The sequence below is a fragment of the Pholis gunnellus genome (assembly GCF_910591455.1).
Source record: "Pholis gunnellus genome assembly, chromosome: 5".
Taxonomy (NCBI): Eukaryota; Metazoa; Chordata; class Actinopteri; order Perciformes; family Pholidae; genus Pholis; species Pholis gunnellus.
In genome coordinates this window covers 16,922,962-16,938,456 of record NC_136531.1, presented here as the reverse complement: position 1 = coordinate 16,938,456, position 15,495 = coordinate 16,922,962, and the positions used below count along the sequence as shown (strand labels likewise).

General features: G+C 43.8%; 2 protein-coding genes across 3 annotated transcripts in view; one reads left to right on the top strand and one right to left on the bottom strand.

Annotated features, from left to right (window-relative positions):
• LOC306695805 (RING finger protein 122) overlaps positions 1-1,815 on the top strand; it is a 6,662-nt gene extending 4,847 nt beyond the window's left edge. Inside the window, exons 6-7 of the mRNA XM_079159168.1 lie at positions 527-609; positions 923-1,815. Of these exons, the coding sequence (XP_079015294.1) occupies positions 527-609; positions 923-1,043 (204 nt within the window). The 3' untranslated portion in view covers positions 1,044-1,815. The remainder of the gene's footprint in view (positions 1-526; positions 610-922) is intronic.
• pdcd11 (programmed cell death 11) lies at positions 1,812-15,495 on the bottom strand. 2 transcript variants are annotated; one of them, XM_079159157.1, is made up of 35 exons: positions 15,377-15,495; positions 14,966-15,106; positions 14,679-14,843; positions 14,374-14,535; positions 14,177-14,285; positions 13,829-14,004; positions 12,820-12,927; positions 12,417-12,629; positions 12,169-12,293; positions 12,010-12,070; positions 11,122-11,268; positions 10,771-11,022; positions 10,530-10,655; positions 10,254-10,448; positions 9,892-10,062; positions 9,568-9,781; positions 9,335-9,484; positions 8,432-8,544; positions 7,697-8,196; positions 7,433-7,495; positions 7,025-7,121; positions 6,762-6,851; positions 6,505-6,607; positions 6,192-6,369; positions 5,749-5,805; positions 5,536-5,658; positions 5,256-5,378; positions 4,873-5,041; positions 4,427-4,570; positions 4,163-4,309; positions 3,711-3,961; positions 3,278-3,446; positions 3,005-3,158; positions 2,617-2,782; positions 1,812-2,394 (listed from the first exon to the last, which is right to left on the bottom strand). In XM_079159157.1, the coding sequence occupies exons 1-35, from the start codon at positions 15,479-15,481 to the stop codon at positions 2,223-2,225; spliced, it is 5,439 nt and encodes a 1,812-aa protein (XP_079015283.1). In that variant the 5' UTR covers positions 15,482-15,495; the 3' UTR covers positions 1,812-2,222. The 2 variants fall into 2 exon arrangements, with proteins under 2 accessions (XP_079015283.1, XP_079015284.1); XM_079159158.1 differs by having other exon boundaries at positions 4,163-4,306.

Genomic DNA, 15,495 nt, shown 5'->3' with positions numbered 1-15,495 from the left:
CATTATGGGCTTCGGTGGGATGCGATTAACATGCTGCACACACTGAGGAGATGGCCTGAAAATACCTTGTATCTCAAATGCAGCCATTTAAAAAAAAAAAAAAATGTCTGAGTGCCTGCTCGGCTTCCTTCTTGGAGCAGAATTAGGACTCCAGGAATAACTACACTCATTCAAAATGCATTACAAAAAGATCTCGCTCGTCTCTTGTGATTTCTAAAAATATAGCTTTTACAAGTTCTTTGTTTTCTTCAAGACAGCGGTGGTTAAGGGTCATTTTCATTTTTTATTTAACGTCTCAATCTCTGTAACAAGGGAATGTGGAAATAATACTGTTACTAGGAAAGATAGTCAAGGTAAAGGCATTATTTCAAAACACAAGCTTCCATTTGTGTTATGTTATAAATCTAGGTCAGAATTAATTTATTGCTCAAATGTGTCTCATTGAATGTGACACTTCGAGGTGAAGGCAATAAAATAAAAATCTGATCACAAACACTAACCTTGCGTTTTTTGTTTGTTCCTGCAGCAAACCTGTGCGGTGTGTCTGGAAGAATTCAGGACCAGAGATGAACTGGGAGTTTGCCCATGCTCACATGCATTTCACAAGAAGTGAGTGTTATAAAACTACATCTTTACGTCTTCTTTGAAATACATTTTGATAATTTTCATCAATAATTATCTATCCTACCTATATAGTTAATCATGTTTGAAGATTTACTAAGTGCTCTTCTAAATATCTTTCCTCCTTATCCCATGCTAATCTAAGAACATGCCACAAAACTCCATTTATTACATTTTGGACTAACCCACCATAATGATGGCTTCCTTTCAGTCCATGTGGTCGTGTCAAGCGGAGTGGCTCCTGTTAAACTAGATTACATTGTCACTGTTTTTAAGCTAACTGTGACTTTTGTCCCATCAGGTGCCTGCTTAAGTGGCTGGAGATCCGCAGCGTGTGCCCCATGTGTAACAAACCCATCCTCCGGCTCCACACAGACACTCCCCAGGGTGCCGAGAGTCCATTGGATCCGGAGGAGGTGTGAGGGAGCTGGGAGAGACGAAACAGGACTCCCCTTACAGAAAAACACACACATTAAATACACTAGGGATGATGGGCCGCGGTCATCTTAAAGACATCTCACAAGAAATGTTGACAGTGAGCCCAAATGGCTGCCCTGCTGCTGACCTTTGAGCAATATGCCTTCATGGGAATTTGATATCGACAGCGCCAAAATGATCTGGTCAGATCAGTTAGGGAGTGGGTGGATGAATAGGATCTTTTCATAAAAAATTTAAAAAAAATACACTCCTAGTTCTACTTCCATATTGCACTGTTCACCAAAAAACATGTCAGGCAAAAGGAGCCACATTAGAGAGCAGGATATCATTGCCACTGTCAGCAGACGACTAGTGCAGCACTGCCAGAGACAAACAACACTACAGGCATTGAGCAGCACATCAGGATCAGTTTGGATACCTCTAATATCTCAGGGGTGTTACCAATACAGCCAGCACAAACCATGTCAGTCACCCTATAACCCTGTGCCACACATGCATCTTCAATACTGCCAATGTAGGTGAAATGCTCCAGCAGTCAGAGGTTAGCCACAACCTCCAGCTGAAACCAAGACCAGCGGGATTACAACCATGACGAGTTACGTAGACGATATTGTTACAGATTGTGTCCCATTCCCCTTCCTTTTAAAAAGAGACTGATAGAAAAACTAGTCTTGCCTGTATGTATTGTATGTAAACATGTCCCTATATACTGTTATTTTGTATTTGTTGCTTTTAAATAAAATGTCACGTAATGTATTGTAATGTGTTGGATTTATTGAAAAGCTGGACAGATTAATAGAAAATGCTCCCACAAATGTTTGAACGAAAACACAGTAAATGAATAGTTAGAACATGAATTATTCTCTTCATAGCACGTTCTCGTGCAAAATTGACTATAATGAAACATCAAATACCAGTTTCTTTGAACATTTACAGATTGTTCCAACCCACTTTACAAATGTTTGACTTTTAGGTTCAGAAGTCTCAGTCCACAACAATAAAAAGAAAAAGCTAAGAAGTTGATCGTTTGGAGGAGGAACCTGTATGAGCATCTGGAGCCACAAGCTTGTTTGCGAACAGGTGTGAGGCTCAGACCGGGTTCAGCAAACTGCAGTCCACACACACACACACACAATGTGTGTATTGTTGTGTGCATTTGGTCATTAGTTGGCAGCCTCGGTGCCTTTAGCTTCCACAAACTCCATGGCCTTCTCTTTGACTGCCTGGATGCTCTGCGGGGTGCCGTGCTTCTTTTCGTACTCCATATAGCGCTTGAAGAAGAACTTGATCTTTTTCACTGAAACACTCAGGTGGATCACGCGATCAAACAGCGCCCTGCAGGAGACAGATAGCAACACACCAAAAAGCACTCTTTATGTTTGATCATAAAACTGGTCTTAACACAGTTAACCATCACTTGTTGTCATGTAAAGCATCGAGGCTCATTCGTTTACACCGGGCTGCATATTTTAACAAAGAAAAGATACAAGGAAGGAAACAAAATGTGTCTAAAGTGACAAAGGGGAGTCAGAAAGCAGAGTAAGGGCCTTGGCTCACCTGACTTCCTTCTGTGACCCATGTTTGACCATGAGGTCGATGAAGACGGACCAGAGGTCGGTGCGTTTCGGGTAGCTCGTCAGGACTTTGTCAAACATGGTGCGACCTTTCTCTGAATCACCATAACGGAACTCCAGCTGAGCGAACTTGGCGATCACATCCACACCTGAGAGGAAGCACGACAATACAGAAAGGTTAGAACCTGTGGAGATACACAGCTGGGACGGGGGAAGCAGAAACCTGAGCGGTTATACACTTTGACACAGTGGAAAGGATGAGCACTCGCTAGTTTCAGTCAATGGCGGGTGGGTGTACAGCACAACAATATAAATATACACCCAACGGTTTTGTCGAGAATACAGTGCAGTGTTCGGGCAAACCATCTTACTTTCTTTGGTGGGCAGACTCTTCAGCGCCCTCTGCAGGAGAGCACTGGCACTGTCACTCTGTCCCTGTTGGAGCAGGAAGGTCCCGTAGCTCAGCCACACGGCCTTATTCTGACGGAAACGCTTCGCCATCGTCTTGTACAGGCCCTCTGCCTCCTGGACATGCGTGACGTAGAGACGATTAAACGCACAGAAAGAGCGGCATGCAGACGTTAGCGGCGACGGAACACAGTGTTCCAGCGTCTGTCTCAGCAAATGCACTCAGTGGATCGTACCTTGGTCTTGTCGGACTTTGCGTAGATGTCAGCGAGCTGCTGGTACACGGGCATGGGCTCGCAGAACTGCAGCGCTCGCTCAAACACTTTCTTCAGGCTCTCCTCTGTGCCGTACATGTTCTCCAGGTTCAGCAGGGCCACCCACACATTCAGCTTCTCCTGCTCCTCCCTGAACGGGTACAGGTTTTTACACAAAAATATGTAAAACCTTAACTCAACACAGCATATTGTAACAGATGTGGACACACACAGACTTTACCTCCTCACCCCAGCAGATACAATTATTATTCATATGGGATGATAAAAAAGGATGAGGACAAAACAAATTAACAACAAAATTAGATTTTTGGTGGCCTCCATGTAAAAATAAATGTATTATCTTATGACACTCGCAGTTGAAAAGCTAAACAATATTTATCTTTAATTCAATCACCTGAAGGAGATAGTTTTTAGGGCCCTCTCGGCCACAGCGCGGGCCTGCTCGATCTGGGTGGCCTGTAGATGGTGAGCCATGTACTGGAGCCAGAGCAGTGAGCTGCTGGGTGAAGCGAGGAGCAGGCGCTCGAAGGCGGGTGCATCCTGAGGCCGCAGGCTCGGATCCATCAGCTCAGACTCCCGCTGTACCAGGGCCTTCTCCGCTGCCTTTTTCTCTTGCTGAAGCTCATGACGAGACTTTTTCTGGGGCTGGTCCAGGAGAGTGGTGAAGACGTGAAGGACGAAGAGTTTGATGGTAGAAAATGTTTAGATACAGAGAAGGAAACCGGAAGATGTTCTAAATAAGACTTTTAGAGATAATCGTTAAGCCGAGTACAAAAACGATGACAAAGTTGAATTCCTTTAATAAACCTAAAGTTATACATGTGTGCATATTCATGGTGAGCTCACCTTGCTGCTTCCATCTTGGTCCTCTCCATCACTGGAGTCGCCCTCCTGCGCTGTCGAGGCAGGTTTCAGGGAGCTCAGATGCACGTCCCAGGAGAAACCTGCTGCCACCTGCAGTCTGGATAGACCCGCTGAGCCGGGCGTCACCTGCTGACAAGGAGGAGCAGGACTTGTATTTTTCAGGTTCTGCATGATAATATTACTGAACCAAATCTATGGGGATTTGTATGAATGTAGAAGATACTGAACAGCAGTGTACTTGCTTACTTTTACAGAATCAGATTTGGGTTCTTCTTGGTCTCCCTTATCCTCCTCTTCTCTGAAGTACACCTCCACCCCGCTGTCATTGTCGTCAGTCTTTGCTTTTTTTGTTTTCTTCTTCTTCTTCGGGACCTGGGACTCTGCTTGTTGCTGACAATTGAAACCACAGTAAAGACTACCGTCAAAGACTAAATAAACCGCAACACATACACACAAGGGCATCAGTGACGGTCAAGCATTTAGCAGGTTGTATTACGGTCAGACTTAAGGATAATGAATGATAACTGAAGATGGCATTGATCTATGTGAACGGGGTTTACCTCAGCACACTTGGAAAGGCAGAGTGGTGGCTCATCTACCATGTGTTTACTATTTTATTTAAAAAGCAGGAAGGGAGGGAGGAAGGAAGGAAGGAAAGGTTGACGTGAGAGGAAACTGAGGCCGTTTGTTACCTGCTCACTCTCAGACGCTGAGCGCTTCTTCTTCTTCTTAGAGTCATATTCCTTCTTCTCCTCTCCGATCAGACGCAGCGGCAGGCCGAGAGACTCTGGAAGGACGTCTGGCTTCCCGGTGTCCCCTGGGAGCAGAGAGAGGTGGACCAACTCCTCCTTTTCGTCAATACTGAGGACAAGAATAGAAAGAGCTGCAGACGTGACGACAGCATTGATTCTATAAATGGCTGTCACCTAAAGCTGCACCGGGCAAGTTATGGAAAGACACACGCTCAGCATTACGGTGCTAGATTCTTCCCGTTTGTCCAAATCGATTATTTTGATGTTGATTACGACGAATCCTTTCCTTCGACTACAGAAGGAAACCTGGAGCTGTTTTTTACCTGTGGATCTTGGTAGTGAGCAGGGTGTTGGGGGTCAGGTGCTCAAAGAGGACCTTGTGGTTGTTGACAAAGTACTTGGTGGATTGCTGAAGTTGGGCTCTTCCCGTGATGCTCCTTGACAACCTGGAAGAAAAACATGAAATGAGGATGATGATAATTGCCGAAATAACTGAACCTGGAACTACATTTTCATGAGGTTCCTTTTAGAAGTCTGTATGTTTTCTATGGAGTTTAAATATGAATGTGATATCTGTCCAGTCTGAAGCTGAAGTTCACTTACCTGATGAAGACCCCCTGCTCTCCCACAGACTTGACGTAGCCTCTGATGATCTGGCCTGCCTTCAGTTTGTCTACAGACAACACTTCGGGGTCCTTCACTGGCTTGGTCTGCTGTGGGTTCAGCCTGGACGAGCAAAGTTACGGTCAACCAGATGTTGTTTTGAGACACGCGTCTGAATTTGAGACACAAACTCGCAAATCCAACGGCACTTACCTTGATGGACGTAGAGACAACTGCCACTTGCCATTGTCATCCCCAAGGAGGAAACACCTGAAGCAAAAGAAGAGGCAAAAATAAACTCTTCACTTCAAAATAATCGAAATGGGATTTAAAGTCTGATAGTGGTACTAAGATGTTTTTTTTAAATTGTAGCTGCCGATAGTTGATAATGTGTGCCGGCAGTTGCACATAAATATATTCTGAGCAAAGTGAAACAACAGCATTTACAACCATAACAACAAGTTACTAATGATTCAAAACAGTTTATTGTGTTTGACCTGAACTACAGTTAAAAGGTTAGGTAACTTAGTTATCCAGTTTGTAATTTAAATAAAACATCAAACTGTCCTGATAGATCAGTCGAACTGTGCCTCAGAAAATGTGCAGCACATACTAAAAGGCATTTCAGCCAAAAGGTCGCTGCTGCGTCTCCTGACCTCAACAGTTGATCCTTGCTGTGCCCGTCCAATGGGTTTGGCCTGTAGGCATCAGCCAGGTCAGTGACAGCAACTGTTCCCGAGTTGCCAAAGGGAAGTTTGACCAGGAGGCCAACTTGTGGCTGAATATTAGTGACCATCCCCAAAGTCACGCTGCCTTTCTCCAGCTTATGGACACCTTGAAAACAAAGGAAATACAGAATCAGCTTAATTGTAGTCAGTGTCTTTGATAAACAATCTGAAGCAACAGCGAACCAAAGTGCAACAGCCATGTGAAACGTGAAGCAATAAACAATTTAAAAAAAACTAAAACCTGTGAGTGACAGCACGAAACGTTGAGGTTTGGCGTTCACTTCTACCACTGTGGCATGGACTGCTTGGCCCAGCTTGTACTTTTTTTCCGGGTGGCTTGCATCCTGAAAATAAGAAGAATTTAGACAATCGCAGCGGTTTGAAATTAAGGATAATCTAATCTTTTCTCTCAAGTCTCATAATAACCTTGGACTGTTAAAAAATGATCCCACACATTCTCTTCTCATATACATATGAAACACTTTAAAAAAAACGTACTTTTGCGTCGGTGATCATGGCCAGCAGGTGGACTGTCCCAGTAACACAAGGATCTGTGGTGACCTCCAAAGTCTTCCTCTCTGGATTAAACTGGAGGCAGAAGCATGAATACACTGAAAACCTCTTCTGCAGTTTTGCTCGTTTAAAGTTGTTTTTGATTCATTTTTGATTTGATCACTTCTGACCAAAAAGTGAATTTTGTGGAAACGGCCAGAAAGAAATAAAGCAAGCTACTGCAAGCCACTCTGATCTCCCGAACTTACCTTTGATACAAAGCATGTAATTTCTTCCCCGACCGTATAGCTGTTAAGCTTCTCTTTTGCTGTAACTGCTTTGAAATCTTCACTTGTATTCAGTTTGCTGCAGAGATAAAAAAATTAAATAAGAAACAGACCAACCGCAAAATGTGTTGCATTGGGGTGATAACAGAACAAAAATACACATCCTGACATCAAATATGAACAGCCATAACATTACTACAGGTTTATATCATTGTAATTAGCATTTCTAATCTCTGCATAATATTTTATAAAAACAAAAAGGCGGCAGGCAAAAAAGAAATTGAGAATGCTTTAATTTTACTAATTTGCTTCATGATTAAATAATATTCAGGTTACTGTGCAGTATACCATCATCACAACAACGCTCAATGAACCGGTCTATACAATTACCTGGGTATAAGTGTGAGCTCAGGGATGGTGTATGTAAATTTGGGATGGGAGAAGGGCAAGAATCTGAAAGAAGAAACTTGAGATTCATTTCAATTTCAATACAACTTAACAAATAATACATAGAAAATCATCACATTCAACTTTACACTTTTACAGTGGTTGTTTAATTAAGAATGGAATAAAAACAACGCGACAAAAGAAGGAAGTTGCAATTAGAAAAGTGTACTCCAAACATGTAAAATGTGCCCCGTCAGCATATTCTACCTGTGGCTGGAGGCTTCGCGTCCTCCGATGACCCTGGCGGTGACCTCAGTGCCCACTTTAACCGTAGACGTGGGGAAGGATCCCTTACACACTTCAGCAAGCTCCACCACCTCCGACACATGCACGCTGCCCGTACTTCCGTCCTCTAGTGTGACCTGAATGGAGGCGGGCTTCACTGTCCGCACTTTACCCCGCACGATATCCCCGAAGCAGTGACCTTTAGCGCTCGTCTGGTTTTCCGATGTCGTGCGCTGTCGTTTTGGCGAACTGCGCTCCCACGACACCAGGGGGAGCCCCTGCAGTTCCTGGCAGCTGGGTTCTATGACCTCGACGGCCAAACTCATCCCCGCCTTCAGCTTCTCTGACTCAGACAGAAATATCTCATTCAGGTGGCTGCTGGTCTGGATCACAGTCAGCTGTGCCGTGTCCCCCAGTGAGATGATGGCAAAGTCTTTGTTGATGTGCTGCACCATCGCCGTGTACTTTGATCCTTCAGCCAACTGTAAAGACACAGATGAAAACAAACAACACAAAAAGGACAATAACAAGATTTTAAATTATAATCTGACCGTATCCAAGTGCCCCAACATTTAATATATACATTTGTATGAAATATAAGGTGGCTCCAGAAAAAGCAGGTTGGGAAATGCGTGCTCAGTCAAACTTTTCACAGTACAAAAAAATATTGTCATTGTTTTGAAACACCAAAACAGCAGTAATGGAAGAAATACTCACAGATTTCTTCTTCGCCACCAGCTTGGACAGGAGGGACACATGGACACAGGTTGACAGGATGTCAACATGGAGGACGACCGCAGTAGCTTTCTGACCTGAGGTCAGATTAACACCTGGAAACAGTGCAGCCAACAGACAATTACATACAGCAGCTTACACAAAGTGATTTTGACAAAAATAAATAATATGCTAATATGCTTAAGGTAACAATGCAACATATGACAGATGAGTCTTGTCTGCTAGGGGTGGGACACACACTGGTCTCAATTAGGTAAAAAGACAATAATCTGTCCAATCAGAGATGAAAAAAACACCACTTTACAGGGTACGTATTGAGTTTACTTCATAGGGGCCCCAAAGCTTAACGGTTGAAGGGACACCACAGATTTTACATGTGCAGATCCTTCAACCAGTAATGGTTACTACACCTCAACCTGAACCAAGAGTTATAAAATGTCCTCTGTGGCTCTGGAGGGAGTGCTCTAAAGTCAGAGAATGAAATCACTTCCACCAGTTAGGAAAAGTCTAATAAAAGATGCTATTGAGTCATGTGGGGATCCAGTGATTTTGGAGTTTGACACATACAGCTGCATCAACTCTGCAATATTTGTGATCAATAATGCAGCAGCATCATCAGCTGCCACATTATTTTGGTTGATGCAATCAAACCATGGAAATCTGATACCAGTCGGTTTCTATTATGCACGTCAAGGCATTGTAAGTAATGTATGTGATGGCAAAGACTATGGTCACAAAGGAACAGGAAAGACCACCAGCATCCTGTGTTTGACCCGAGCTCTGCTAGGAGCCTCCAAGAAAAACGCCGTTTCAAACGATAAGGGGGAACAGACATGGTGAGGAACAAGATCAAGATCTCAAATACATTCCTGTTTAAATACACACCCATGACATGGTGCTTGGTGGCCATTACGGTAGCACCGGCCAAATCATCAGACTTAAAGGTGGCACCGCTGTCCTTCGCAGTATCGACAGTCAACTTCAGCTTCTGACCGACAGTCAGAGCAGCCAGCTGCTGGCGAAGATCACTGTTCTCTGAGAGGAAAGACGGAGACAATGAGACGTTAGACACTGAAGACAAACTTCAACTGAAGAATTAAAGACCAATGCAATCATACCTCTCGTAGCCAACATTTCCGTCCCAGCTCTTCTCTCCTGCAGGCCATTAATGAGTCTCGTCTGGGCATCACCCTCTGGAGAAATGACCTCTGAAATCTTCAGCGTGACCAGGAAACGCCGTTTTTCTTCATCCAGGTTGGTCACTTTAGCGAACACTGTCTGGCCCAGCTGGAAGGCAGTTGTTGTATCGCTGATGAACTTGTCTGTCATGGCCTAAAAAGAAAGAAAGAAGCAAAGCAGAGGAAGAATTTTAGTAGAGAAAATGCATATACGGCTTAGAAGTAGAGAAGAAACAAGACGTAAACATTAAGCCCTTTACTTACAGACTTGGGTGCAAGACCAACGAGGCCGTACGGGAACTCCACAAAGACGCCATAAGACATGATGTTCTTGATGAAGCCAATCAGCTGCATTCCAACTGTGACTTCAGAGAAGTCCTTGGCAACCACTCCTTCCTCCAGCGACCATCTCACCGTTGGTTTCTTGGTGACAGTCTTTAACAGAGGAGCAGCTAAGGAAAGCAACAACAACTTCCCTGCTTTTCACAATTAGGACATTTACGTCTAGATAAGCATTAAAGAACTAACACTGTACAGAATCGATCAATCATAGCAGGTTGAGGTTACCTTTTCAGTCATAATCAGAATCACACAACATATATAGACTTTTTTTTAATCCAGGATACAATATTCTGCTTGTTCTTGCTGAAGCAGATGAGGTTTGAGATGTTGTCTCCCTCCTGTATGCTCTCCCACAGCAGAGGGCAGTTGGACATGTGATCAGAAAGGTGCATTGTGGGTAGTACGGCACGGATCTCATCAGGGAGGATGGCCACCTCCAGACCGTTGACTGACTTTTTCAGCACTTTAGCCTCCAGCCTCTACATCACACAAATACAGACGTTGAGGTCAAACAATTGTTAAATTTAGATCAAAGAAAACAAAAACCGAGAGACACTTACCTTCCCGACCTCACAGTCAATCTGGGGCGTGGCAGCTTCCTCTGTGTCTCCCTCCACCGCGGCCTTAAATGAGAGCACCATCTTCGCCTTATCGGGGTCACACTGAAGAACTTTAGCCTTTAACACCTGGACGATCAACGGAAAACAACTTATCAGATGCCGAATACTTCACAGTCAAAGTCTTGTTAATAAACGGTTCCCAAACATGATCCTCTGTGTCCATGCTGTCTGATCTCCTCACCTGCCCCACATAGAAGACCTCCTCAGGACAGACGACTGGCTGAGAGCTGAGCTCGTTGATTGGCACCAGACCCTTGACGCTGTTGTAGAAACGAACAATGCAGCCAAAGTCTTTGATGCAGACGATGTAGCCGTGGGACACGCGGCCAAGATGGGCATCGGCATAGCTGAGGAACAATGGCAGGGAGCTTTCAACCAGAGCCTTCTTTCTGGTCAGGTACAGCTTCTTACTCTCTGCATCTACTGACAGCACCTGAAGGAACATATTCACACAAAATATGAAAGATGAGATCTGCCGCACAGATCTTATTCTCGCGGTTATGTCAGTGGCTTTAAAACAATCTCTACTGACCCGGCATTTGATCTTCATGCCCTCCACGTACTTCTTCTCTGGGTTCTTGAGGAGGATGTCGGACAGGTGTGTCCGGGGCACCAGGCCTTTAATGTGGTCAGACAGATGCACCACCATGCCGTGATCAAGCAGGATTGACACTGTCCCCTTGGAGGGAGACACATGGAAGACAGACAAAGTGAGACAGACAGTAGACACAGCGAGAGAGCAGAACAAGGCCGGAAAAGAGGTGCTAGCTACGCTGCCGCTAGGCATTCAACATCACCATTTTAAACCATTGCATCGGAGTTCCAGAATCAAAGAGGTTTTACTAAATATTTAGTTAATGTGAATATACCTCCCCACCATATGGATATTAAATTTGGCAGAGAGCAACCCAAAGAACAAAAACGATTTTACAGCCTAAAGAGCGAATAGGGAGTCTGTCCAATTGTGGTTTGATGGAAAAGAAAATTAACTTAAGAAATGTAACAATCTTTAAAAAAATCTAAGCGACAAGGAATATTTTGGGAAAATTGCCTAGCAACCTCAGAGAAAAGACAATACTCCAGAAAGTCGCTGAGCCCGGCAAAGAAAAAGTCCAACACATTAATCCCTTAAAAACCACAACAGATTAAAAAAAACAAGACGATGTAATGTCTTAATTAGTGAGCTTCTGGTCTTCTTATTTTGTTACGTTTTTATAAAGCCAGATTAGCCGTTTACCCGTTTCTAGTCTTTATGCTAAGCTAACTGGCTGCTGGCTGTAGTTTCATATTTAACAAACAGGTACAAAAGTGGTATTGAGCTCCACATCCAACTCTCTGCAAGAACGCAAATAAGAGTATGTCTCAAAATGTCAAATTACTCCTTTGACTCAAACACACATGGTGATGCTTTTATTCTTACCTCTACAACCTGACCGGCCTCAAGATCATGATATCTATAAAAACGCCTGTCAATCACACTCCTGCAATCAAGAAAAAAAAAAGACGATTGTCAATACATCACATTGGAATAGTAAAGTGCATTATTACTATGTAATAACACATATGAGGTGCAACATACTTCCGCAGACTAACGAAATGAATTTGGTCCATGGCGCTGAAGTCCATTATCCTGCAGGTGTGCTCAGTCATAGCCAGCACTCTGTTTTCATTAGCCGGCGCATTAGCCTCCTTCAGGTGGTTCCTCTGTCAAGACGGATACATTTAAGTTATTACCCTAATGCCGAGTCAGCAGAATATTCACAGAGAGCATTTATTCTTCGTAATCGTCAAAGCAGCCTTTAATATTCAAACATCACCGTGACTCACATGTACAAAGGCCAACGTTTTGTCTGGCAGTTCCACCATGGCTCCAGACATGTGGTGCATCGCGATCATCTTGCAGTCCTTCACCACCTCGCCAATGCGGTCACCTCCAGCAGGAGCGTGGTCCACTCTGGCCCCGGGCTGAACGAGGTAGCTGCGCAGGCTCAGGCCCACCAGACGGGAGGACGGCTCCACATACAGCACACAGGCTCGCACCTGGGTGGATTGATGCAAAACAGGGTTAGCCTACCATGTTTATACTCCAATATAAACACATGGTAAACCGTTAACTGGCTACATTTAGCAGCTTTGTTTAAGATCGTTTTAATAAGGTGCATTTCAATCCAAAAATATCTATTTGAGCGACCACACCAACGAGCGGAAAACATCGACGGATCGGCTTTACCTCAGCTCCCTCAGCGTAGCTGGACGTCTGCTCTGGCTCCATGTGGAGAAAGTCCACCTGGCCACTAAAGGACGACAGGAAGTCCAGGATCAGACCGTGTTTGGTCACCTGCAATACAAACATGTAGACGTTATTCAAAGGAAACATGGCTACCACTGAAGTTTGCGATAGTGACTCTTAAAGCAAGCGTATGCAGGGGCGATTGTAGTTCTACTATCCCAACATTCATCCCTTCATATTGTTCTCTACCCACTCCCAGGCTTCATGCAGCAGCACACACATTCATTGTTTTAACGCCTATATGATGTAGTAAGAAACTACAATCACTTGACACAATGTGATAATGTGCTGCAATGTATTTATTTAACCCTCATCCTACCACCTGGGTTCCCCGCAGAGGGATACTTGTTGTCATATTGCACAGGGGATTTATTCTGTAACTCCGATTTCTCAATATATTTGTTCCTAATGACTTCATATCATTGTTTTACGTTTTGATTAGTGCTTTCTAAATAATAATTGTAAATGGTGCATTCACATGCTCCTCAGATGGTCCTATTTTCCTGAGTAGATACATGTACGTTTTTTCCGACTTCGAGCTTTAAGTTGTTTGATGAAACAACATGGGCAGTACAAAGAAGATGTGTTGTATTCACTTGAATTTCTCCAGTCAGGAACTACGTTTTGCGTAGTTACATGAATGCAGCACAAATGCCCCGTCTCGCAATGTTAATGAAAGTGTAACACACTGTAATGCGTGTATATTACCTCCTTGTCTGGGGTAGCTGAACATTGACAGATGTGTTTTCTTGTTGAAATGCGATCATGACTGTTTAGGGACTGAATCTTTTAGTGGTATGGAGTACCGGACTGTATCGGCCTACTTTCACCCCTGAACGTAGATCAATCACTGGATGAAATAAGACAATTCTCGGTTGCCACAGAGTTTTTCTCTCTTATCCTTGGAGAAACGATATACTCTTTACCGAAATAAAAGGTGCGCCTCTACCTTTTTGATCGTAGCTTTGACCAGAAGGCCAGGCAGCAGGTTGGTGAGGTTCCAGCCCTGCTTGGATTCAGCACAGGCCTGGGCGACGGTCAGAGGGCTGACAGAAAGGCGGACCACACGTCCTTCATTCTTTATTTCTTCCACTTGAGAAGTCAAATACTGACCCACTTTCAGCTCTGCAGACATGAGAACACACAAAAGCTTGTGACATGCATTCATACTTTTTTCCCCCAATCTGTTACTTTATGACTGTGACAACTGCTTTACTACTACTCTGCATCTGAAAGGATGCAATTGACTGAGATTATTTCCACAGTAAATGACATGCAATGAAATACTTTGTCATACCTTCTGTGTCTTTTACTGTCTTTTTGGGCAGGAAGGCTTTGGTTCCACTGAGGCCAATGTCGACTATGTAGCCATGATCCTCCACGCTGTCCACACATCCGCTCACGGCCTGAGTCATCACAAAATAACATTACAATAAATTGTTGAATTGAAATTTTTTTTACCACATATTTAACTGGAGACCGCTAATGACTCACCATGCCAGCTTTCAGAGAGCTAGAGGTGAGAGCCTTGTTGACCAGCTTTGGATTGATTGACAGCTGGATGCTAAGAGAGCCTCTTTTGGCTACATCCAACTTGGCAACGACACACCTGAACACCATGCCAGGGTAGAAGAGATGCCGTAGAGAGCAGATGTCCTGTGAATTAAAAAATACAAGATACATCTCTTAGATATTACTAAATATCCTGGTACACGAGTGAACTCTAAGACATAAAAAAAAAGTTAACGTATACACCTTAGTCTAATGTAGGTTGCGATCTGATTTTAGACAAATCGTACCTCTGTATCAGCTGAATCCAGTTGCTCGCTGAGCAGCTTGGTGTAGGAGTCACAGATGTTCATGATGCTGAGGAAGCCTTGCATGCCACAGGGCAGACTGACGGTCACCTCAAAGTCAGTTACCTCCTTCACACAGCCCAGCATCAGGATACCCTCCTTCAGATTCTGGGAATGCAGAAAACACACACAATATTAAACTTACTGCGCTCTTGAATAACGGTAGTTTAACACAAAAAAAACTAATCTACTTATCACATTTGACAAATTACAAACACACAATGTATTACCTTGATGTGTAGAATTTCCACACACTTGGCTGCTGCATTCAGCGTCAGACCATCTCCTTTGCCCGTCTTTGGCTTCTTGAGCTTCTTGCCGGCATCCTTGCCTGCCCCTTTTCTTTTCTTAGTTTCGGCTTGTTCGTTGGACTGCGAGAGAAAAGCAAACCGTCCTTCACTGTGGAGGTCATTTTACTGATACCTTCATAAGTATACAAAACATAAACCATACTTGATTACGGTGTGTGTGAAAGGAAAGCGATATGATGACCACTTCAGTAATGCACTGATGTCAGTTAGAAGAATACATTGCCTGATATTGTGTGATAATCCTCATTATTTACACTTTTACCCAGTTCTATGAAGTCGTTTCTTTTGACAGTAGTATGGATATGAAGATAGAAAAGAGTAGAACTCTACCTGGAACAAGTTGTCCACTTCTGTCCGCTGCACCTCTATTTTACTCTCGGTAGTGGGCTTCTTTGCCGTCCCTCCTCGAGGGAAGTCTTCTTCCACTGATGCCATGTTTGATGTTGTTT

Bases quoted from the DNA above. Each gene is read 5' to 3' on its own strand.
- pdcd11 (XM_079159157.1), bottom strand. From the start codon at position 15,481: ATGGCATCAGTGGAAGAAGACTTCCCTCGAGGAGGGACGGCAAAGAAG. The intron at 7,496-7,696 runs GTAGAATATGCT...TTCTTCTTTCAG, and splicing joins CGCGAAGCCTCCAGCCACAG to ATTCTTGCCCTTCTCCCATC. The intron at 7,122-7,432 runs GTAATTGTATAG...TTATCTCTGCAG, and splicing joins GAGCTCACACTTATACCCAG to CAAACTGAATACAAGTGAAG.